Here is a 26200-nt window from a genome sequence, read left to right as displayed (position 1 = left end):
GTGTTTTTCCTTGTTTATTTTCTTGTAAAATAGTGTGAATATACAGTCTTCATTAAAAAAAAATCTTGTTAGGTTTAAGAAGCACCTATATTTTAAGAATATTATTTACAACATTGTGTCCCTGGTAATTAAAACAAAGAGCATTAAAAATAAAGTAAATATCTCACTGAAGCAAATAGTTTTGTTGCATTTAACCCCCACCACAAAGCATATTAAAACAAAAGTACAAATGAGAAAAAAAAATCAAACAGCACACAATATCAATACAAATAAAATACAAACGTCTTTATTCATGTATGGCCTTATTCACGCCGTCCCCGTTTGTCTGCATTCTGTGCTGCTCAACAGCTCCCTCTACTGGCAGAACATTGAACTAAACACGCTGCAGGACACAGTAACGCCAAATTACATATCACTAAAACATATTTAGCTCTAGGCAGCTATAGGGAAATTTATTTGATATATAACCGTCACATTTTGCTATTGCATCTCCTTGACGTACAAATTTTCCTTCACATGAACCCACACTGAGGCCACAGTCCAGAAAACCTGATATGCCTTAAATTGTTGCGTAACACGCACATCTCCCATGAATAACTGTCCATGAAATTACAGACTGGTTTTGAGCCAGAAACTAACATTCCAATGTTCATATTCTAAAAAATATCAGTGTGCACTTGTAAAATGAGTTACAGCACTGAATAAACCAATTCAATAAGGGGAGAAACATTTCCTGTTAGAAACGGCCAATATGTTAGTACTGGTACACAATTTGGTCACTGAGTAAAGGAAAAAAAAAGACATCATGCAGAACATAATACAAGCAAGTTCTTTAAAGCAACTTTACATTAAAGTCCAATAAGTATAACAATATTTTTAAGCAAACTGACAAAGTGTAAAACAAATGTATATGGATCAATCGCTCTCTACATTCTGTATTTTGCTCACATAGCGGGTGCAAATGTGGCTGATCGTATGGTCAGGGGTCAGCTTCCAGCGCTGGACCCTTAAATATGAGTACTTCATATTCTTTTCTGCTGCCTCCTCCTCACTCCAAATCACTTCCCATAACCTGCATCATTCCATTTCATTGTTCATGCTGAGAGCCCTGCTTGACCAACCAAAAGCTTTTTGCGAGAACTTACGATACAAAGTCTAAAGAAGTCTGCCAGTACAGCTGTAACTGGGCCTCCCTACTTTGTCACAATTTCATTTAGTCAGTGGTGCACTTTCAAGCTGAACATGAAATACTAAAGGACCAATTCTACAATATGACCATGGGACAAATTGGGAAGAAAATTTTTCAGGGTACAGGATATATATTAAAGTATCTGTCACACTAAAAGCAACATTCTTATACAAAAGCTGACCATGCAGCTTCTTACGACAAACCTGAAAGCCTGCGTATTCCCCCAGTTAAAGTGAATTTACCATAGGCTCAATAAACATCTAATTGATACCATTACCACTAAATGTCAACCACACAGGTTTATTACAGGGACCACATTACCTACACAGTAGGTACCAATAAGACTGAGGTTGTGTTGGGGAGACTTGTTTGAGCAAGAAATTAAAAAGCGCATAAAGGTGGCAGCACAATCTAGGGGTATGACAGGAAAGACAAATAAGCTGGGTACACCAACACTTCAGCACAAAGGTCAAAGGCTTTCACTCATCTTACTTATAAATTTCATAAAATTAGACCATTTTTAGATTTCAAGCACTAGTGACCACACCAATTGCAGTTTGCAATTCCACAGGAGTTTATGTACCGACAAGTCAGGAAAACAGGGGGAAAAATATGGTTACATTTTAGGACAGCAGTCACAAGATTTAATCCTGACTATCAACAGGCTGTGGTGAAAGTGTGGGCTTCTGTTTCAGCCTTCATGGAATGAACAACACAAACACAATTACTTTGCTCAAAATGTAAAAACAAAGTGCTTTAAGCCTCATGTAAATGTCACAACAATAGGATTGCTTACAACCCTACGTGGTCAAAAATAGAGTGAACATGCCCGACTATATGTAGTCGGGCAGAGTGGAATGAAATCCCACATAGCCAATGTCAATGATCAGGAAAAGGGTTGACTACCACTGCTGTAAAGTTAATTGAACTGGGTGCAAGTTTCTCAAACTATTAATTTTGATACTCAATTCAAGTAAAACATGCCATTTTCCCTTTCCTTAGAAGAGTTGAGTGCCTTTATCTTTTGTGCCACTTTTAGATGTTGCAATTCACAGCCAAGCGTACAAGAAGTAATGAAAGGGATGCATTAGGAAGGATTAACACTGGCACTAAATTGCCCTCCTACTGAGAGATAAACAGTGCTAGAATATAAACACATACAATTACTCAGTGAATCAAGATACTAACAGAGTACATACTGCAGCATTACACAGTTAAAATGTGCATGTGCACAAGTGCACACAGATATACATAGCAAATAAGAATACAAAAATGGTCAAAACTGCAGTTTAAAAAAATTGCTTTGGCAAGTATTTCTTACAGTCACCTCCAACTAATAGGCATTTCTGTCATTATCAGACTTTTTATACATTATTACTTTGTTAAAAAAATAAAGTTTATCACTATTTTTGTTTCTCAAAATATATATATTATACCCTCAATTCTAGAACAAACAGATGTAACAGTTGCAAGCAGGGAGCAAACCACTGCTTATTAACTTTTAGAAACACATTTCTACAATACTAGCAACTGAAGTGCATCCATATGATTTTGTTAATTTCACTGTTTTGCTGACAACACAAGCATTTAAGCAAGTGCAATTTCCCTTGTTTGTGGCAAAGCTTGCATTGTTTCTCCACTTGGTTTTACTGAAAAACAATACCTTGAGACTTGTTGCAATGATGCTTCAGATAATTTTTTAAATGCTTCCAAGTTCTTAATAGGCTAGCAGTACCAGGGCAACATACACAGGAGGTACTTGTGCAAAATCAAATGCATCAGAAGGGATCAAATAGACCTCCTGTGTTTCAGCACACAAACAAAAGAATCAGCAGCCTGAATGTAACTAAAAGGGCAAGCAGTTGCATCCTAATTATTTTCCACAAACACAATCAGTGTTGATTTACTATAGCTATATGCAAGTGTACATTTCTGATGCCTGCTTAACTTAATTTGAGTTATGCTATCAGAAACAAACAGGTTCTGTTCACCAGTCCTCACAAAAGCAGATCAGGCCACTAGTTGATCAAATAAATAATTTCATGCATAGAAATTTGTAGACAGTTGAGCTTTTATAGTCACTGTCTTACAATCGTAAAGTGTACGATTTGCACTGGTATCAGTCAAAGGAAAAAAGTGGAGAGATGGGAAAGCATGTCTTGAATTTAAACATGACACCAGTAGCATTCTCCACATGTGACATGTTGATGGCTTTTAAAAGTCCAGATAAGACCTCCAAGAGAATTCCACTGGTACACATATATATATATATATATAAAAAAAAAACTACAATCACTTTAAAGGTCAATTTTTAGTTGCCAATAAGCTCCCTTTAGAAATTGTCCTTCCTATTGAATACTCAATGTTGCACTCCTTTTGAATGGATAAGAGCAGTTGAAAGGTGCAAATATTTGTATTTAGTTAGGGGAATGGATTAGTAAACCAAAAATAATATGGATTAAGTACCACCAAAGGTATATTATGTAGTTAGTTTGGCAAGTGTGTGAAATGATATCTGGCATTAGCTGTAGGCTGTCTCCACACACCCTCCACCAACTTTTCTTTCCACAATAATGGAATGAATCAATTATAGAACAACTGTAATTTCACACTAGAGTTCAGAAACATATACTAATCAAATAAAAATTATGGGTGAAACAAAATTAAGGCTCCTATAAATAACATGCTTCATATTTTTGACTGTTACAATGTTTGAAGTGCATTTGTTAACATGCAGATAGATTCACACTACATGATTCTTTTTTCCCCAAGCATCACAAGCAAAAGTGTCTGCATATAACAAAACCAACCTCGACAAATTTTGTGGACATGCGAGTTTTGGTTTCATGCTTGGATAATTCTGCAACTTTTCTGACCTATCCTTTCCAAATCATTCACCCAAGCTCATTTTGCACAGTTCCTACGACAGTCATTGCAGGAGACATTCATCTTACCCTAGCTCACTTCACACTTGCCTAGGGCTTCTGACCCCAAACCCAGCCCTCCTGCATGTAGGTCATTTGAGGCGATCAGAGCGGAAGGAATCCTCCACAGCAGGATCAGCCAGCATGAGATCCCCATCCGCCAGGATGCCCAATCCCTCGAGTGACATAGGGTCCATCCGCAAGGGATCATCAAGAGCAAAGGGATCTACTTCAAACCCTGGAACACCTGAAAGAGCACTGGTGATCTCCTTGGAGAGTCCAGGTGGGGAATCACCTGGGTATCAGAAATAAAGAGGATGGTAAATGCAAATGTTAAAGCAACAAATGATTTTCTCAGTATGAACAGACTGCAAATTATTTCAGTAAATACATTTCTACCTACATGCCATAAGATGAATCAGTAAAGCTTCAAAAAGTAAAAACAGTACATAAGAGTCTTTCTTCGTTGAATGACATGTCAATCATTCCAGACTCAAGAGTCACCTTACCAGTGAGAATTATGTTGGGTACATTATGCCGTCCACCTCCAGTGTAGTTCTGGTTCTGACTGTTGAGAAGTTGTTGGTCTGCCGTGTCATGGAAGTCCAGGGACACCTGGTCAACAGCGCAAGTCCCCACATGACCCTTGCTGGCTGGGAGACCTGATCCCAAATTGTGATTGAAGGACATACTTTCTGTCTGAGTCTCCAAGTTAAACTGCCAAACCAAAACAAAAGCCAAAGCAGGGAGGTGATCACCAAGACAACAGTACACACAGAATGGGGGGGGGGACTCTAGATTGAAAGAAGCACATGATGATCGAGTAAAATACTGGAACATATCATGCTTCCAAAACCTGTTTGTCATAATTATGGGCATTGTCTTAACCTTACACAATGAGCTTTTTTGACAGGTGACTGACAGGCATTTCTGCAGATCATAGCTTGCCAAGTCATGCCTTAGGTCATACCTGTTGGGAAAGGGCCTGGGTTTGCCTGGTTGTAAACTGCAGGTCCAGATAGGGGTCCTCAAGAAGGGAGTTTAATAATGAGGCATCCTGAAAGAAATCATTTGGTCATTTGATCTTGAATCTCTGAAGCTAAGCCCAATCAGATTCTCCAACACATCCAAATAATTATTATATGATTAAATATCCACTGAATCAATTATCACATACAATATGACAAATAAAAATATTCATTCACTTGCTGCGGTCATTATGTACCCAAAACTTGATAACCGCATGTTAAAAATACATAAGATGTATCAAGCATTTATCATGAAAGTACATTTGCACTACCATTAACACAATTCAAAATAGTTTCAAACCTCAAACACAACCCACTGATAAAGCAATAAGAAACAAATTAATTATTCAGTGAATTTATCACACTAATCCTGTGCTCAGTTAAACTGTGCTATGCAACCGTTGTGTAAATTATCCAGACGAAAAAAATTAATACACCTAGCCAACGGATGGAGGTTGGCACTCACACTGTAGACTCCCAGATCCGAGGCTAGCGAGTGGCCCATTTGAATCTGAGGCAAACTTTGCTGCTGTTCCGTGGGAGCTTGTGTCTGCATATTTGGCTCTGGCAGGCGTGGCTGCATGTGTTGGCAGTTCTGGCCCTGCACATCCAGAGGGCTATGGCTTTTACTTTGGGTCTGCAGCTGTGCTGCTGATCTTGGCAGCTGTGGCATCTGTGCATTCTGTGTCTTCTGAAGGTTCTGCATGTTCTGGACTCGGAGCTGTGTCTGCGTTTGCTGCTGGGGCTGAATCTGGTGATGGTTCAGGTGTTGATGCTGCTGGCTGGATTGGTGTGATGGTTGCGGCTGCTGCATTGGCTGACCTGCCTGGGGGGGCACGACAGCCTTCTGCTGTGGCTGATGGGACGCAGACGGGGTTGCCTGGGGCTGATTGTAGGAATAGGGAGGCAACCTCTGGTCCATGGGCAATTTAGTGGTATCTAATGGCACACCCTGTGATAATAAACCCAGAGGTCACAGTTACTGTTCTGGATCAGCCAACTACAGCACAGCATTGCAGATGAGAATATATAAAGGTACTGCCTCTTTACAAATGTGTGAATTTGTTTCTATTTACAAGTGGACCAAGCAAAGGTAAAAGCAACAAACCACAGAAACAACAAAAGAGTAAATTACAATGTAATGTTTAAGTCCAGTGTAGGTCCACTGTCAGACAAACCATCACTGGCTCCAGTTTTCAGTAAGTATGAACATACCAATTATTACAACGACTGCTAGGGAGGTTTACCTGCGTTATAGAGGAGAGCGTGGGGGATATAGTTGGTGAAAACTGCTTGGAGTGATGCCGGCGGGGTTCTCCACCAATAGGCAGATTGAGTGGACTTAACTGAGTCCGTCGCCGTGGCGATGTACTAAGCCGTGTCTGCACCTGACCAGCCAGGAGTGGGGAGTAAGAAGAAGGGCACGAGCTAGACCCTCCTACCCCACTGCTATAGTTGGGGTTACTGGTCGATGACTGGAGGGATTGGCCACTGAGTGATGAGTTACTAAGGGAGGAATGCAGAGACTGGTTGCTAAGTGAAGACTGTAGCGATGGTGAGGAGCTGAGGGATGACTGGAGGGAAGGGTTGCTCAGGGATGAATGCAGAGAAGTGGAGCTCAGGGAGGTGGGGAAAGAGTGGCTGCTGAGCGATGACTGAATATTGGGATTACTAAGTGAGGACTGCAGTGAGGGGTTACTGAGCGTTCCCTGCAAGGATGCTGAAAGACAGATTTGGGGGAGGGAAGGGAAAAAGAAAGTAATATGTCACAGTTATTTTTCCTCAAAACCTCTGTGAAGCTCACCCATCAGTTTGCATAAGCCCTTTGTCAAATTTAACTAATTTTATTTTTCACATATATATATTTGATACATATATTAGAGTATACTAAAAAGATGAGAAGTTAATAGCAATACAAAATAATCTGATCTACCAACAACACATTCAGTAAAAGTTTTTCTAGATTCATAAAATGCTTATGTTGTAAATAGTAATAAATAAATCCATTTCAACAGCTAAACTGTTCATTGGTTTCTGTTGAAGAAGGTCTCTGCTGATTTTCATTAATGTATTTAATGTCAGGCAGGACTGTGTATCACAACACTGAAATTACTTAATATATTTCCGTTATCCCCATTAAGGCAAAACATATCTACAACTAAAATATCTGACAACCAAACAATTTTCAGAAATCAAAAGAGCAGAGAAATGGGGGGGGGGGAAAAAAAAAAAAAAAAAAAAAAAAACCCTGAAAGTCGCAGCACTGCTAAGAGTGGTCTGGGGGGCATGACCCCCCAGGAAACTTTTGCACATATATTTTCATCATATGAAATATCAGTGCTAATCTTCATAGTTGTGGTTCGTTGTAAAAGGTGAGAAAACATTTTTAATAATATTAAAAAAAGTTTTTAAAAAATTAATACTTTTGCCACTATCATGTTCTACTTCCAAAGTTCTAGCTCTCTCGTCCACTGAAACAATTGGTTTAGCTATTGGTATCTCTGGTCTGGCTTTGACACTCTTGAATATGGGAAAGACTCTGTGTTTAGACTGACTCGCTGTTGCACCAGGCAAAGTGTAGTTCATCATTCTGGTTTTGACAAATTTCCATCGAGAATTTTTTTTTTTTTTTTTTTTTAAAACTGTCTAATTGATTTCTTTCACTCGCACATCATCTGTGTGATCTAGAATTCTTGAAGCCAGTTTTGGCGGGAAGAAAATGGCAAAACAGGAACTCACTTAAGGCTGCTGTTGTAAGTCTGGGTTGCTACTGCACTTGCTGGATTAATACATTACAGAACATTCAAGTGCTTGGCTGTCTTGGATCTTGCCACATCACAAATCAGTCTCTGTACAAGTGACGTGTTTATGTGAGTCACTCAATTGTCAAATGCGGGCAGCTTAGATCTTTTCACATGCTTTTCCCAGTTCTGACATTCCATGCATATACATCTGTACACACACACACACACACACACACACACACACACACACACACACACACACACACCCCCTACATTTTCTCCATAGATTTACACTGATTTCAAAAATGACCCAGGTGGCAGAGGAAAAAAAAGCAGAAACCTGCCAAAAAGCTGAATTTTTTTAGCCTTGAATTTTTCATCTGCAATGTGAGAAACACAGCAGTCTAAATAAAGGCTTTGCTTATCATTTTAAGCATATGATTGCAGCCAACTTATTTTAGGAACATCTATGAACATAAGACTGCCTACTCACCTCACCAATTTGTAACTTCATTCATTTGTTCAATTATTCAAAAGCCAATTTTACCACTGTGACTATCAATAAAAGCTTAATACACATCCCTCTATTTGCAGGTTAGGTTCAGTTAAAAACTTCAGGCTATAAAAATAAGACTTATTTCACTATTTGTGTTAACTTCAAACAACATTAAAATGAAAAGTAAGGTAAAATTACTGAAAATTAAAATATAATCTCCATAACCTCCTGTTCAACTGATTGACTGATGACTGCAATCAATAAACATGTTAGCCTCTGGGTGTGTGTTTTACTTCCAACTAATGAATCGGCATAGAATTGCACTCACTCCATAAGCCAGAAATTTTAGAAAATAGATAACTGAAGAAAATGCTGTTAACAAATGTGAGTGTTCAATATTTGATATCTTGAAAAATGTATTAACTAGAATGCTTGTAACATCAGGACCCAGTTTACTGTTGTAGTGTACAGCTGGTAAAATTTACTTTGACCAAAATCAAGAACAAGCATAAAGCCACTCATAAGGCTACCTGGCAAATGAAAGGCATTGCCTGTCGTGATGCCCAGCTGGGTGAGGGTGCTGGTAAGGTTGCCAGTGCTGTTGCCTCCACTGAGAGCCGGGTAACAGGGCTCATCTGGATCCAGAGGAGTGGGCAATGGGGAGGGAAAGTGAAGACTGGAGAGATCTGGGAGGGACCCTCCCGTGTTCAGGCCTGATGGGATGTGGGGGGCACAGGACTGCTGATCCGGAGAGGGGAAAACACTGCAGGAAGTATCAGGTGGGAGAGACAGAATAAGAGGTAAGAAAATGAGGAATACAGAGGAACAAGTGATATTTGATTAAGTAGGTGATACTACAAGTATCAGTTCCAGATGGAGCACATCTGGGGGGGGGGGGATAAAAGGAAATGAGAGATGACAACCAACATAAAGACTGAGTGCTGTGTTCCAACATCCAGACCAGCAACATCGCACAACAGTACAACATCAGAGAGGGCGAAAACAGAAAAGCAGGAAATCCTTGCACATAGACTAAAAGTAAATTATCTAGCTTGCCTTTAGAATCAGGCTGATGATCTGATGGTTTTCGGTTTAAGAACTCGGTAAACAGGAATCCGTAAACTGACTTACTTGATACCAGGAACTTCACAGGATTTGGGTCTTGAGGAAAGCATAGGTAACTGAAGAGAGAGAAGAAAGGTAAGAGCACTTCAGAGGCTAAAATTGTCTGCAACAAAAACACTTAAGCTAAAACCCTATTATGTACTGAATTGCTGAACAAGCCCAGTGGCCATAAACTAATTTAAACCAAAATTCACTTTAGTTGACACAGTATAATCTATTTATGTGATGCTATGGGAACATAACTGGGCTGCATTAAAGACCCCAAAAGACTATTGTGTTAGACTCAGGTGTGTTCCTCATTTTTACGTTCCATACAGATTAAGCAGCATTAAATACACTGTTGCCATTACATTCACAAAACACATGCATGCCCATTTGTAAGCTACTCAAAAGATTCAATCATTTTCTCCAACTTAACAGCAGTAAATGCTAATTAGTATACTCATACTGCTGACTACTTAAAACCGAAGTAGGTGAGCAAACTACCTTCCAACATAGTCTCTTCAATCTTCAAATCAGACAGTGAGAACTGAAATCTCACTTTGGAGGCACACATAATTATTATGGAAAAAATACTGCTGTGTCCAACTATTCTAATGTTTTACATTTGCCGAACAAGAAACAACTGTTTCTAAATCATTCCTCAAGTCATACCACTGTGCTTTTAACAGATTGTCAATGATACTTATGTTTACTAATTTAGTAAGCAACAAAGTGGTGCAAAGCGATTAATCCTTTACTATAAAAAAAAAAAAAAAAACCTTTTGTTGAGTTTGTTGTACATCATGTGAAACACAGAATGTGATTTGTGTACTGTTGTCTTTATAGTTTTACCTTTTTGGTGTCCCAGGGTTTCAGCAATTTTCCTTCATCTAGCATATTCTCCTCAATTGGGGGTACTGGGTATGGGAACACTGAGAATAAAAAGGTCATACTGCTGAGAATTTAAGATATTCATTTCTCATTCTCTCTTTTAGCCCCAAAGATATGAAATCACCTTCTGCTTAAAATGAAGTTTCAACTCTTCGGTGCCTTCTGATTTGCTTTCTCAACAGCTACCTCTTCACTCATCGCACTGGGACTAAGCATCTGCTCTTCTACGTATCTAATTAATTTCCTTATAGTATCTCACTGTGCTATTTCTTGACTCTTGTCTAGGCTTGTAATATTTAATACCATTGCACAGGTTGTCTGTTAGCAGTGGCATAGTATTTCTCAAACAATAGTAAACTGCAGTAATTCCAGGGTAGCACCACAATTCTTCAAATATTTTCCTTGGAAAACAAATTTCTAATGAGCTTCAGAAGATGTTTACTTATATCCATATCCACAGCTTTGAAAACATAAGGCAATTAAAACTCACTTTTACGTCCTTCACTTTCAGCCAAACCTACAACAAAAGGATACAATCCTATATGAGCACTAACTAATAAAGGTTTTATACTGATATCCAACCCCAGGTAAAAGTCCACCAAAACTTGTTAAAAAGTCAAAACATCAATATTACAATTGCAATCACAATCTTAGTAGAATTTTGTGTCCAGAAGCTTTGAAATGTTGGGGTTTACATATATTTCTCCACTGGACATTGTTTGGAAATCCAAATAAACTACAATACCTCAAGACATGTTCCCACTAGGTCCTCCTAACCTTGAGATTTTAAAACAAATGTAACCCTCAAACTTGCACAACTTCAAATGTATTCTGAAGGTTCAACTAAACTCAAAGCCACAGCAGAAATCAAAGAATTTAAAATTAATACTCTAAGTTCAGGGCACCAATCATGTGTACACAGGCAAATTTAAATATTTTCATCTGGTCTCTAAGACAAACAAGTTTTATTACAGAACTACCCAAACTTACCACTGCGTCTGCTCTGGGCACTCAAGGTGTGTCCACAACCACGAGTCTCCCCTGTGTTGGGATTCATGACACTGGTGTGCAGGGCAGAGTCTGAGTTTGTTCTGTGGGAACAGATCCAAGGAGTGGGTGGAAGAGTGAACAGAGACAAGGAAGCAAAGAAGAAATGAACATGACAAGAAAGTGGAGAAACAGGCAGGCTCACACACTAACAAAAGTGGAATCAGATGAGCACAATTAAAGACATACATTCAACTCTTCCAAGAGTCCAAGCAGGCCAGAGAGCACTTGTTGCAAGACCCTGTTAACTCAGCCAAAGAATCATCAAGATTAATGTAAGTTTTTTTTTCAACCAAATATGTCAATCCACACTGAACTCTGCAGATCCTCAGGAGGAGGAAGACTGACTTATAAGAATACATAATGAAAATGAATTCTTCTACAAGACTCAGGGTCCACAATCAGACAAAACCAGAAACAGCCTAACATGCCAAAGTCCCAGTAGCTGTAGTCATTCAATTTACAACCAAGGATGCATTATCAATTTTCTTTTGACTCTTCCGTGTCATTTTTGTGTTTATTCACACCAGAACGGACGGAGTTGATGTTTAAAAGGCCTTAAAGAAACTTAAGGATGCTTGAATTCACCTGTTGAGGGCTGTGGTAGGAAGGTGGAACAACTGGCTTTTGTCCTGGGGGAAGTTGCTTGACCAGTTCCTTCATGATTGACAGAAAGATCGCTATTAATTCCAGATCAGAAAAAGAACTGAGTGGAGCCAAAAGTGACCAAGAGCAGGCAACAGCTTGCAGCAGCAACACAGCAGAAGGGGGCAGGCCTAAAACATGACTGAAACCCAAAAAGTATGTCATTCTTGTTACTGGACCAGTAAAAAAAAAAAAAAAAAAGTATTAGAAAAATTTAAATAAATACTGAAATTACACTTCCTTCACCCTTGTGAAAGGAGGTTGAGAGTTCCAATTTGTCCTTTTATGTCAAAAGCTTCAGTCACCAACTATCAGACAGCAGTAAAGTTATGTTAGTGTGAAGCTAGCACTAGTGGAAACCAGACAAGAGCTGGTACTGTCCCAGAATGCAGTGTTACATCGGTGCTTGAAATACACTTGGCTAATTACACCCATGATCATTAATTTCCACGAGTCTTGCATCTAAGGCACTAACGCAGATCATTAACGCAGCCATTTATTTTCAAAGATGCAAAACTGAGAACAAGACAAGATTTTGCAGAACAAGATGCAGATGATTATCCAAGAGTGTACTTCAGGTCAGTTTCCCATTCTTTGAATATGTTTTTCCCCCTTACAGCAAAAATGATAGAGAATTTGTGTTGGGAAGGGAGGAGGGAGTAAAAAGCAGCAAATCCTTGGTCCTTTATTGCTCAAAAAAGGTCAAGGCAAAAGAAGGCATTAGAAATGTACAAAGCCAGCTACAGAAGGTCATGTCAAAGAGATACACAGCCGAGGAAACATTTCCTTCGTGTTAATCAGGTTAGCACAAGTTTTACACAGGACAAAGCTCAAAGACATAAAAAAGCCTAGAAGCCATAGATAATGCAGGAAAACTAATAAGCTCAAAAATATGCCTCTCACAGGACACCTAGTATCTCTGCAGAAAAGAGCCATGGTCATTACCTTCTCCAGCTGGGGTCTGGTGGTGGAGACAGATACGAAGAGCTGTAAGGGGAGCTGTCAGTCTGAGGAACGGTCAATTAAGGAAAAGCTCAAATCAAATGGCAACCACAACAGTCCAACACTAGAGTATTATAGATCACATACCTATTAAATAGGAACAAGCCTCATCATAGCTATGGGAAGTCTATTTTTAACAAGATGAAGGAAGCATAAATGCACACGTACACACATACACGAGCAAACACAGGTGTGCGCGTGTACACCCGACAATTTAAAGCGCCCGGTTCGCTCAAAACATCTTTGGGAGGACACCTTGTGAACATGGGGAGAACACGCAAACTCTCCACATGCTGAACAAGGATCGAACTCCTGCTGAATGGCACAGGCTGGGGGCTACAAGACATCATGCCAGTTTGTTAAATGAGGGCAAGCTCATTTGAACGGTATAAACTTTATCTTCACTGGTGTGTTTTCTGCACTAAAGGCTGAACTTATTCATAAACATTTAATACTGTATGTATGCTTGTTGTATTTGAGTGTTTAAGGATACAGTGTTATAGAGACTCAGAGCCAAATGAGCTCCAGCAGACAGCCATAGAGTATTAAAAATAATAAAAAGCCATTGAGTATTATGTAGTAATTAATAGAAAATTGCATTGCGTTACAACTATTATTGTTAATTGTGGTGTGAATTATTGAACTGTCCATTTTAATGTTTTTTTGATATTTTAGCATAAATGAGTCACTTTTGGGTGCTCAAGAATACATTTAAGACTTTAATGGCAATTACATCTTTGAGTTATGAAAGCTGTCATTAATGAGGGTCTAAGGGTATAAGAAAGACCGTACTAAAGATGAGTAGCATCATCTGCATCAGTTACATATGACTTTCTACAATACGGCCGATTTCTAACAATGTCATGAAATTAAGTATTTTCCCATGCGACTGAAATACACACTATGCACCTCACATACACACCTAGCAGACCCCAAAAATATAAATCACAATACATGTGCCCCGTATGTTTACTTACAGTTCTTGATGATTAGTCGAGTCAAATCATCTTTGCAGCCATTACCCACTGAAAAATACCCACACTAGATACTACACCCACCTTATCTTTGTTAACTCTAGGACTGTGGTTTCTGCACTTCCAGTAACACCAAGTCCAACTATCAGAATGGACAAAAACATGTATGTAATGCTTCAATAATGGGGATGTGGTGACGCAGCGAGTTTGGCCGAGTCCTGCTCTCTGGTAGGTCTGGAGTTCAAGTTCTGCTTTGGGTGCCTTGCAACAGACTGGTGTTCCATCCTGGGTGTGTCCCCTCCCCCTCCAGCCTTGCGCCCTGTGTTGCCGGGTTAGGCTCCGGTTCACCCCGACCCCGCACCGGACAAGCGGTTTCAGACGGAGTGTGTGTGCACGCGCACACGCCATTTCAATAATGGACAGCATCTAGCACGGACTGCAGCACAACTGAAACCTCATCCCCATGAGGATACTTGTCTCCTGTACGGCCGCATGGGGGACATGAACCTCCTGTCCCTCTGGACCCTTTCCACCAGGCCATGGTGCCGTGTGGAGCGGATGGAGTCAAGGTTGGAATGGAATGGGCCCTTAGGAAGAACATAGAAGGGGGAAAAAAAGTATGAAAATGAAATCCATGTAAACTTTCAAACTCACTGTTTAAAAACTTTATTATATAAACAATTTTCAATATAGTGTTGCTACTTCTAATGACTAATTAAATTAATGTCTTGAGAGAACGATAGTTCATTTCTTGCTCCATAGCAGGCTACATATCCTCATTAAAAAAGGACAGAAGTGACTGGGTAATTTTCTAGGCAATCATTGCAAAGAGGTCAGCTGGTATTGCAATGACAACAGCTATCTCCTTACAAACTGGAGGTCCTGGTTAAAATCCAACTCCTGCTGCAGTACCTTTGACCAAAATGCCTACCCTGAGTTCATATAGTTAGAACACACTTCTGTTCAAATGAGTAAATCATTGTATAGTTGATTATCCAACAGCTTCAGTAGCCTTGAATGAAGACATCAGGTATATAAAATAAAATAAAATAAAATTAAAAAAAAAGACATTAGCAACAATGGGAAAAGTGCTATTCAAGCCTGTTCCAATAAGACCTTATGGAAACATTTTCTTTAGTTTGAGTGATTTTATCATATATATGAAAGCTTAGTGATAAAATTTTAGGACAAAGCCGACATGATCACCATCAGAATCCTTCCACCAATAACTAAATTTGATTAGCTCAACATTCTACAGAGAGGTATCAGCAGAGTTTCACCCATTCTCTAAAAAGTATTTTGTTTACCAACATATTTTTAAATCAGTTTTCATTTATGCACAAAGCAGTAACCAATTCAATTCTCAAAAAAATTTATATGGGTAAAAATAATTTAAAAAACTACAACATATTACAGCCATATACAACAGAGAGGCAAAGCTATCATGTTCTCATTTTTCAGCTTCCTTCAAAAAATGACCTGAAACTACAGAGATTTCCTCATCCCTCTGAGAGCCACTAGGTCTCACTGCAGGTCTTATTTTACATTTATTTATTTAGCAGATGCTTTTCTCCAAAGCGACTTCCAATGAACTCTATATAGTGTTACTAGTCCACACACCTTATTCACCAAGGTGACTTACACTGCTAGACATACTACTTACAATGGGTCACTCATCCATACATCAGTGGGTGAACACTATCACTCACATACTATGGGTGAACCTTAACCACATGTCTTTGGACTGTGGGAGGAAACCGGAGCACCCGGAGGAAACCCACACAGACACAGGAAGAACGTGCAAACTCCACACAGAGCTGAGCTAGGATCGAACCCATGTCCTCTTGAACCACCCAGGTGCTGTGAGACAGCAGCGCTACTTGCTGTGCCACCATGCTGCCCTTATTGTACAGCCACATAACAACAGGTGTCATTTGGCATCACTTAGTGCAGTTGCTTTTGGCAAAGTGATGCGAAAGGTGCTACAGCAATTCCACAGGAGTAGTGGGAGAGGAGGATGAGACTCTAGGGATAACACAAGATCATTGCACAAACTACAGAGATTGAGGATAAAACTGACAAAATGGACCATACTAAATATTTCCATGTTACAGTCATACTTCAGCTCAACTGCACCCTTTATCAGTTTGATATAAAAAAATGTTTAGTCATCTGTATCTCAGTGCTTAGGTTTTACCTGGAAATCTGGAGCATTCCTTCCAATTTGGTTGACATTTGGCAAAGAGCCTCCATAATATGGTCCCTGGGTTCTTGCCAAGCGCACCTTCTGGGCCTGAATCTGGCAGAAAAGGAATAAACAGACAAATTAAGAAAACAGTCCCTTCTAAGATGGTGAAGGCAGAATATTTTTTGCTCTACATGCTATTAGTGTTATTGAGCGATGCAACATGCTTGGAAGAGAACCCTATTCATCCAATTCCACACGGAGCCATGCTCCGAGGGGTTCGTGGCCGCAAATGACTAGCGTAGTACAAGGAGGATTCAAACCCTGATTTATGGCAGTGGGAACACTCTTTATAATGTGGGATGTTTTGAACAAGAACAATTAAGTCCACTCCCAAACTTGTGAATTCCCCCTTAAATAACCAGTTATTTTCCATAAAAAGCATTTAATCTTTGAATTGTACAGCTGGACAGAAGAAAAAAAAAAAATGAAACTGTAAATGTATAAAAAAACAAATTCCACAAAAAAAAAATCAGTGAAATCTTATGAAAGGTTACTAACTTTCTTTTTTTAATTTAAGCTTTGAAAAACCTTGAAATCCAACACAGTGAGTAACAGACATCAGTATTAAAGTATGCAACAGGTGGCTTGCGAGCTGTCAGTATCTGACATGGCTGGAATACTGCTGCATGCAAATTAGATCCGTCACTTGATTAACCAAAATCAGCTTATTGAAATCTGAAGCTAGATTCATCTGACCTATTTACTTCCGCATATGGATTCTTAATGACAGGACTCCATTTGCCAGCTTACTAGAATCAGTAAACCTTCCACATGAACATTTGTATTAATTAATATGCATCGAGTTACATATAATTTTAATACCATTTCATTGTATTTTAAAATAGCACTTTGTCTTGAAATTGGGCAAAAAATGATCTCTTAATACTTTACAGCTGATTAAAATACAACGTGTATTACTGTAGCGCTAACAGTAAAAATTGTGTATAAGAATTTAACAGATGTAAATTGAATAAGACTTTTTCCTAAAGGCACCCACTCATGCTACCAACAAATGCAGCGTGTCAGAGAACATGCCCAGTTCAAGAGTGGATCACAATAGTATTTTCTTCTCAAATAAGAGGAAGCTGTCCTGAAGTGGGCCTCTCCTCATTCCCATCTAAAATGGGTGCTATTGTTATTTACTCCACAACCCCAGGCAGTAAGACCATCAAATAACTGACACGTATTCAAAACTGATTTCACTTAACATTCCAGAATTTAATAAATGTGCGCAATTTTTTTAAGGAAAAATGCAACAATAAATTCTTTTATGCTTATCCCGGTGGCAAAGTAGTAACACCCCTTTGAAAGAAAAGAATAAAACAATGAAACTACAGATTTTTACCCTCAAGTCTGACTTCCTATTCTATCTTGCGAGTTTGAGGAAACATTTCTTTACTAATATACTTAAGGATAATTCAAGACAGCAAGCCCATGGGATACAATTAACACAAAATAATGCAACTTACATAAGAGACTTGGGCAAAATACACTACAATTTGAGCAACTCCTTACTACAGACTGACAAATTAATGACAATTTACATATTAGGCATCAATCCTGTGTAAAAGAAAAAAGCAAAACAAGGTCATAATTTACATTTATTCATTTAACAGATGCTTTTCTCCAAAGCGACGTACATCTCATAGAAAATATCATTTGTACATTACATAAGGAGAACGTGAGATACTTGCAGATGTGTGATTCTTAAGTACAGTTTGTTTCTTCGCACCATATGCACCAATGTTCATCACACGGGTAGCTGCCTAAAACTCAGAATATCGATGATTCCTGATCACCTTCCTAGTATTTCCCTAGTAATTATCTGAAAATGTACAGCACAAGGGGTAACAACATTGTGTTGTTCCTAAAACCTTCATTTGCTCTTCTCCTTACAGATGTTTAGATGTTTCCCTGTTCTAGATTTACTGCCATAAAGGGTAATTCCCACTGAGCTCATTTCTTCTTTTCATTTAGCTATCAGATTTACACAGCTTTAAAGAGGAAAGGACAAGGAGCTATAGCCATGTTATTTTAGGAAGAAAGATGTATTGTATTTAAGCCCATGAGACTCAACACATGATACACAACATGTTACAAAAATTATTAATTTAAAATTTGGGTACACTTGCTACTATAATGCCCACTCACTGCAGTGTCATTGGTCTGACCGTTGATTTTACTAAGCTTTGGTAAACCATAGGTATTGTCAGTGATTGCTTGGAAGACGTCTATCCTCAGACTAGTTCATGGTATAATTTTGGCTTCCCTCAGAGTATGCTTGAGTCAGATAATGCACCTAATTGCTAGAAATATATTGACAACTTTACATACAGCACACTTTTAGAACGTAAAAAAGTTAACATTCAGACAAGAATGCTTACATGCAGGCATCAATAAATTTCACCCTCAACTTTTTATATGAATAAATGTCCATTAGTGTCATATGAAATTGTTATTTTCGGCAGTCAAACTCACAAGTTAACTGAGGAAAAAATATAGGACAAACAGTACAGTAAAAGTACACTATCTTCACGCAATTACTTCTCACATTATAAGTCAGACTGAATATTTCTTATTAAAAGAAAAAAGGGATCATTTACATTCAAGGATCCAAATAAGTTACTGCACAGTCAAAAAAATGCACTAGCTATAAAAACACTAACAAAATTCAATTCAACTGTTACAAATAATCAGTATAGTGTAACTAACAAAACAGCAAATATACAGTAAAAATAAACCCCCAAAAATACATAAATTACAATCAACTAACAGTGAGAACAAAGCATACAAATAAAAGAAGAATGCAATATTGGATGTTTAACACTGATAAACACCAAAACTCTAATAACCCCAAATGCAAAACAATGGCTCGGCAAATTAGCTATGTGCAGAAGTAATCTGTTATGTCAACTCCATCAACCACACTGATGTTCAAAGTAAGCATCATGACCACAGTGATGCAAAGGCAGCATATACTTCTGAAGTGAACACACTCTCCACCTCTATCATATGTAAGTGATCAAACGGTTTCCATTCTCCATTAAATTCATCAGGACTTTTTTTTTTTTTTTTTTTTTTTTATAAGAGAGACCCCTGGCAAAGTAATCTTTGCCTACTCCACAACGATCCCAATGAGACACATTGTCACAGCAGCCTTGGTGCCTATAGTTGGCCCGGCGTTGTATCATCTATGTGAAGGTCTGGCCCTGAAGGGCACTATCACCAGTAAGTCTTACAGACACAACGCAGACATTTGATAAAAGAAAAACAGCAGCATTACATCACAGTTCAATAGTCAAAGATCACTATTCAGCTCGTTTTTCTGTTTATCTTTATAGAGTGCTGAACAATGTTTCGGCGAATGACGCCATTCTACAGGGTGTCATACAGTGAAATGGAAACGCATCAGCAGTTATGGTTACCTATCAGTATAAGACAGCAGACAGCTGAAGGGAAGAAATTTAAAAATAAAAATAAAAAAACCCACTGTGAAGAGGGGATAAATAAGTCTCTGGGAGACCAATACCAGTGACTGCCCCTCCCCTGCAGCATATTTCTAATGCAGAGTGAGTGACAGAGGACCCGCGTGGGTACGTGTCAGAAAACACAGTTTTCAAGCCCCACACCTCTTGTGTTTATAAGTGACAGTAGTATATATATCCGACTAACCCAACATAACCCAATCCCTACGGAACTAGCACCTGAACTACAAAACACTCACAGTGAAACGACGCAAACTTTGGAATGCAAGCTGTCAATCAAGCCTAGTAGGAGCCAGAGAAGGACACGCACAGAAAAAAAGTAGAACTGTAGAGGAGGCTGGTGCTGAGAAGATGATTTACTACGAGAAAGATGCTCTCCCTCACTGAGTCTAGCGCGCAAACATCATCCTAAGTGTTCCTTTTCTCGGCTCCAGAGCCTCCGCAATTCCGAACCCGACGCGATTTCCTCTCCGGCCCGGGGCCCAAACCAAACCGCTCACCACCACCGCGCCATCGATTTCCGTGAGTGAATTCAAAGCGATCGGATGTGTTTAGAAGCCCGACTCGACTGTGTTCGCGCTGGACAACAGGCGAACAGCTCTCGTCTCCCGCCGCCGCCACAGCACCATTAGCATTCGGGCCGCGGCGCAGACGCCCGAGACGGTGGAGGCGGAACACAGCAGCCTCAGCTCCATTATTAATGGGCACGCGACGGGCTGTGTTGCGCACGAGCTTCCTTTCCGTCCTCCTCTCTTCGAAGTCAACGTGCCGCATAGCTGTGCTGTGTGTGTATCTCCGCTATCACCTCGCTACCGCACACAAAAGCAGAACAGCACAGGGGAAAAAAGTTCACTCCGCCGCCCCGCAGATGTGCCGCGCCGCGTTCAAAAGCTCGCGCCGACCGCTCCGACCGCTCCGAAGCTAATGCTAAACAACGAGCCGTCATGATCAGTTTAAACTTTAAAGCCCCCAAACCAAACCTCTCACACAAGAGCTCGACTCGGTGTGTGTGTGTGTGTGTGTGTGTGTGTAGTAAAAAGAAGGTAGCGAACAAATTTGCTACTTGTAGCTTTTCTTTTCTTCTTTAAAGCTAGCGGAGTCGTGTTGACAAGAAGTTGAAGTTCGTTTTTTGGAAGTGTGTGTCGCAGTGTTAAAGGATTACCGCAGCGGCGTTTTCCTAACAACTCGTCGTGTTTGTAAGACGGGGCTTGTGACTCTCCGAATAATTGAATATGTCTTGTGCACAGGCGCCTTCGGTTCCGCTGCTACAACAAGTTGTTACGGAGAGAAAAAAAACATGTCCAAGTAGTAACTGAAAGGCGACTCAAGCGCGCCGCCTGTCCTCGGCTCGAGCAGACAACTTCAACTAAGCGGTAGCCAGCGCGATAAGTAACGAAGTGAAATAGTAATCGTAGCCTGGGCGCCCGTGAGTTCACTTAGGACTACCTGCCAAATGGAGTTCTACCAAATGCAAAGTAGCTATACTTCGTCTTGTTTTACAGCCGCGTTGACAAGCCCTGGCCCCTAAGCTAGCTATCGCGAAGGCCTGTCTCTAACTCCCGACTCGCGACTGTGTGTCTCCTCAGACAGACTCAACTCACTCACCCGGGTAGAGGTGATGTCCATCATAACCTCTTGAAATGCGGCTGTCTCTTCGGCCTGTCGCTGAGTGTGCAAGGCTATCTTTTCACTAAACTTTCTGGGGTTCGAGGCCCCCGAGCCAGGGCCTGGCCCGGGTCCGCTACTGCCTGCACCCGTACCCGCCGCAGACATCTTTTACTTCAGTGAACTGAACTGACTTGGTAGGAGGAAGGCAGACAGGGAGGGGCGAGAGGGCAAAAAGGGAGGGGGAGCATTCTGGACAGGTGCCCAAAACGAAATATGGGATGTGTAGTTTTTTAAGTCGACTCGGATGTTGTATTATAGGTCAAGTGTTAAGTCAAACTGCACCTCCCATGATCCTCTATAAAAAGACAGCGCTGACGTAATCTCATTACCATCCGGGAATTCGTAGTGGTACGTTTGTTTACGTTTGACGATGCATGCGACGTAATAATGTAGAGTAACCATTGTGATTTTCATGTTTTCACCATACTATAAACCGTTTCACTGATGAGTATTTGACGTTGAGCCTGAAGGTCAGGAAATTACATTCTTCAGCGAGCTTTCATAAACAGTAATTAGCCAGTGTGTTGTCATGAACTAAGTGTACAAATTGAACAATTATTACGTAAGAGTAAATACAAGCATGATTCAAAAGCTTTGATTTGTTTATCATAATAATATAGCATTTTTTGTATTTTATACTATAAAATATTAATTTATTCTGGATGAAGTCATTGCTAACATTTAAATATGAGCTTCTCTAATTAAAATACCTGATACCTAGCTCAAATAATGATGAAACTAATAAAAACAGTTTTTAACCAGCAGACTTGTCAGCCCTACTGTTTTAAATTTAGATTCTACACAAATTATGAATATTTTGAATTACCAAAAATATAAAAGAATATCTTGTCTCACAAGTACAAAATCAAATGATTTTTTTATTGTCCTATTTAATTAAAAGTATGGTTTAAAATACACTTTTCATGGATGTGATTTCACATGGTTATAAACAAACTTGTTTACTGGTATTTCAAAACTTTTCTTTGCAGTCAAATAAAGGAGGGGGGCTCTAGATCTTTATAAAGAGGATTGCCGTAACCAGTGCAAACCCAGTGAGCAGTAGCGTCACTTTCAGGATGCGGTTTTGTGGGGAGCCCAGCTCATGAGGCAAGATTTCCATGAAGGTGACATAAATGAAGGTCCCAACTGCTAAACCTTCCAAAGTGGATCGTGCCAGCTGATGCTGTGGGGTGGAGTGGTACTCACTGAGAACAATGCCCAGTCCTATGCCCAAAGGTGACATGAAAGAAAAGAGCAGTAGGCACCCCATAATTACAGTCTGCCGAAGCTGGCCTTGGGTAAGCTTCAGTACCAGGCTGAACGATACCACACTCTTGTGAAGCAGCAGTGCCATGCAGATCTCTAGCACCTGCTCAACATTCTGTTGAAGCCCAATTGCCAGACCCTCAAACATGGAGTGGAGTGAAAGTGAAAACACCAGGATAAAGGAGCGGATCGCAGAATGAGAGTTGAAGTCAACATGAAGGTGAACTCCTTCTCCACTAGGATCCCTTATCCTGGTTGATTCCTCAATACCATGGATAAGCGGACAGTGCACATGGTTATAGCCCAGAATATCTCTGTTGTGTAACTGGTTGCTGGACTCCACCAGTAAGGCCTGTCTCTCTCCTGCAGAACCTCCTGATTTATCCTTAAAGACTAGGACAAGTTGCTCCATCACTAGAACCAGGAAAAAGCCCATGGTCATGATGAATTCAGGCAGAGGGAACTGTAACTGGGCGGAAAGAAAGAGTGTCAGGTAAACAAAAACAACAGCTGAGAGAGAATCTATTATGTATTAAGAACCTGAAAATTATAAAAGTTAATTCTGACATGAAAATATAATAAACCAATTCAGATTGAAGCCTCTTTTCATAAAAATAGTTTCTCATAAAGGTGTTTCAGTAACTCCCAAAACAAAACTTTTTATTACTCTTCACTGCTTCTAAGTGTGATGACAAGCAACGGGAACTGTTACTTCCAACATGACATCAAAAGGTCTTAAAATGTTTAAAATAAAGCAAATTTGAAGGACAGTGGTTACTCATCTATCCATCTTACTGTGATTCCAAGGTTGTTGAAGGCCCTGCTGATCTCCACCAAGTAGTCAGGCACCAGGTCCAGAAAACAAGTGGCCAGGAAGACTCCACCGGCAAAGCAACTCACCAAACTTACAGCTTTGCGTCGGGTTTCTGTGCCAGAAAGTATGCCTTTTACATGTACTATAAAAATTGACACATGGTAACATATTTCACAACTAGAAAAAGCCTAAATTAAATGTGAAATATTTGATGTATTGATAACTGCTATAATTATATCAATTTAAGATTAGCAAAGAGTAATAAATGCAGTAGCTACAATATCATAAATTACCAGAATGTTACATAGTATGTGTGACCACTTGTGATACCTTAAAATCATTAAATACTAAATAAAACATAAAAGAACTTCAGAAGATAAAATTGGTTAACAAGAAAGGCAATGCAATCAAAATACTGAACTACTGGATTACCTAAGATACTATTTTCCCTTTGGAGAAAATGCTTACAGCCTGTGTGCGTATTTTTTTCAGGGTCATGTCCTCACCTGGGTCAGCGTGACATCTCCCCCTCCCTCTGATAATGAATAAGGCAGTGGTGCCACATAAAAATGTCATGAACAACAGCACAAGCAGTGATACCAGCTTGATCTCCAGCCCAGGCCTCATGACCTGTGTGCTATCCATTGCCGACTCAAAGCCTATTGAACTTTTAAGGGATTCTGTCTTCCTCCAAGTCATTGTCACTCACACCGTAAATTCCCTGTTGGAAAGAGCCACACGGAAATGCCTCGCATACCAAAGTAATCTAGAACAAAAAGAAAAAATACAATTCAATAATCAGTATTTAATATAGCATCATTTTTTTTTTTAAATCTCCTCTGTTTTAATATTTAACCATGGAATCATTGGTTAAAGCAGACCTTTTTTAGTTATTATTTTACTGTTTTATTTTAGCAATACAATAATAGATAAACATTTATAAATCTTTTTGGAAAACAGGCATATTTCCTTGTTTTAAAACTAATAGCCTAGGGATGAAGCCCAAACCAAATTAGCCAATATGTAAAGAAATTAAGTTACAGAAGTTATGGATTTCCAAAAACAGATCATTCTAATACATTTTTTGCAATCGGCAGTTTCACAAATCAAAATGAGTCTTGGAACTGTCATTTTTACTTTCACTGTAATAATACTGTATTATAATCTGTCTGACAAAAAACCGAGCAAGACGACACGACCATCCCATCCTGATCCGGCCCAAAATGTGACAGAAACCCACAAATCTGAGTGGTGGAAAAATCGCCCAAATTATTAAAAACACCCGTGTGTGTGGCAAACGGAAATACTCAGCTGTACATTTAGTGTTTTATTATTCGCGGTACTAGTCCCTTCAGTTAACTGGAAGTGATGGCGGTATTGCGAAAAAATCCAATGCCGTTAACCCAACTGACTCCTTTCTTTGTGTTTGTTTGCTGGGCTGTTGTTTGTGGTGCCTTCGACTGGAAGCCAAACTCGCCGCTGTCTCCATTCTCGCGAAGCCTGAAGGTCTGACCCTTCCTTACCTTCTTCACAGCATCGTCCCAAACAAAGGGCAGCTGCGTGTCACGGAGCGCGTCCGCCGCGTGCTCTCGCGCCCGCGTGTCCGCGCTCCCGCCGCCGCTCGCAACTTCTCTCGAGCTCCTTACGAGAAACGGCAGTTCCTGTCCGGACGCGGTCCACGAATCGCAGCTAATGAAAATAGCAAAGCATCTCACTAGATATTACATCGATAAACGTACTTATATGTCTGTTATTATGTTATGTTTATTATGTTTAGCTCTGCAGGGTCATTTTTAGGAGCGTTTCTACTTCGAGTCCAGCTGCTCTCGAGTCTTGTGAACTTGTGGGAAGTAGTCACTAGTCAGAGAGAAAGCGGGCGCTTCCTGCCTCAGCCTGTTTTACCTACACGCTGAGAAACACCGTACGTACCGCGGTAACACCACACCACAGTAACATCGAACCAGAGTCAGACTTTGCCATTTTAGAACAAACTCATTTCTACTTAATAACTGCTGTTAAATCGGAACGCGATGACAAGGCTGGTGGAAGTTTAAGCGTAAAATGTACTCTTACGATGCATATTAAATATATAATATCGCAAAAATACAGACAGAGAAAAGATTCATTCGCTCGCGGAATGTTTAACACAGGCTTCCTGAACAGTAAAATAAAAGTAAACGGAAAGTTTTACCACAGTGAGGTATCCTACTTTACTTCATCCATCAGCTCAAAGCGGTGAAGGCTGGAGGAAGTGATGCATCCAGAGTTTTTTTTTTTTTTTTTTTTCAAAAATGCAGCTTGTTTGTGCTGAATTAATAAAAGCTCTATGTATTGCAAAAGGTTCGGGCTCGATGTGTGTTATTCCCGTCTGTGTGTAGCTCCGCCGACTTAATGCTGGGAATGTGATGCATGAATGCAGAAAAAAAAACCCCAAACTTTGCTCGGCGCTGGTCTGTCTAATTCGGATTTTACATTTAATCCCAGTTGTTCAGGCATATCTCAGGAGATTTCCCCAAACCCGTTTAGCCCGTAACCCGCCTCAATAATAACCGTATTTATTCATTTAAAATAGCATTCCTGGCTTGTGAAAAGTTGTAGATTTGAAATTTTTAATATTAATATGCCAGGAATTTTAAATACACATATATGAAAGAAAAGTTTTAGAAAAAAAA

The 26200-nt window shown here is 39.7% G+C and overlaps 2 protein-coding genes across 6 annotated transcripts; both read right to left on the bottom strand.

Annotated features, from left to right (window-relative positions):
• Positions 1–14: 14 nt before the first annotated feature.
• Positions 15–21778, bottom strand: LOC108941900 (CREB-regulated transcription coactivator 1). 3 transcript variants are annotated; one of them, XM_018764806.2, is made up of 15 exons: positions 21386–21777; positions 16245–16346; positions 14521–14634; positions 13017–13078; positions 12015–12083; positions 11370–11470; positions 10870–10896; positions 10341–10420; positions 9513–9562; positions 8912–9144; positions 6389–6861; positions 5608–6093; positions 5084–5170; positions 4623–4830; positions 15–4408 (listed from the first exon to the last, which is right to left on the bottom strand). In XM_018764806.2, exons 1-15 carry the CDS (start codon positions 21551–21553, stop codon positions 4206–4208), a joined length of 2463 nt encoding a protein of 820 aa, XP_018620322.2. In that variant the 5' UTR covers positions 21554–21777; the 3' UTR covers positions 15–4205. The 3 variants fall into 3 exon arrangements, with proteins under 3 accessions (XP_018620322.2, XP_018620323.2, XP_018620324.2); XM_018764807.2 differs by lacking the exon at positions 10870–10896 and having other exon boundaries at positions 21386–21778; XM_018764808.2 differs by lacking the exon at positions 12015–12083.
• A 559-nt stretch (positions 21779–22337) lies between these two features.
• Positions 22338–25797, bottom strand: slc39a3 (solute carrier family 39 member 3). Of its 3 annotated transcripts, XM_018764811.2 has the most exons (5): positions 25720–25797; positions 25052–25217; positions 24035–24294; positions 23510–23640; positions 22338–23183 (listed from the first exon to the last, which is right to left on the bottom strand). In XM_018764811.2, the coding sequence occupies exons 3-5, from the start codon at positions 24225–24227 to the stop codon at positions 22458–22460; spliced, it is 1050 nt and encodes a 349-aa protein (XP_018620327.1). In that variant the 5' UTR covers positions 24228–24294; positions 25052–25217; positions 25720–25797; the 3' UTR covers positions 22338–22457. The 3 variants fall into 3 exon arrangements, with proteins under 3 accessions (XP_018620327.1, XP_018620328.1, XP_018620326.1); XM_018764812.2 differs by lacking the exon at positions 25052–25217 and having other exon boundaries at positions 25720–25764; XM_018764810.2 differs by lacking the exon at positions 25720–25797 and having other exon boundaries at positions 25052–25692.
• Positions 25798–26200: the final 403 nt, after the last annotated feature.

This window comes from Scleropages formosus, chromosome 18 (genome assembly GCF_900964775.1).
Source record: "Scleropages formosus chromosome 18, fSclFor1.1, whole genome shotgun sequence".
Lineage (NCBI taxonomy): Eukaryota > Metazoa > Chordata > Actinopteri > Osteoglossiformes > Osteoglossidae > Scleropages > Scleropages formosus.
Note: the sequence above shows the minus strand (reverse complement) of the source record. Positions and strands in the feature narration are given on the sequence as shown.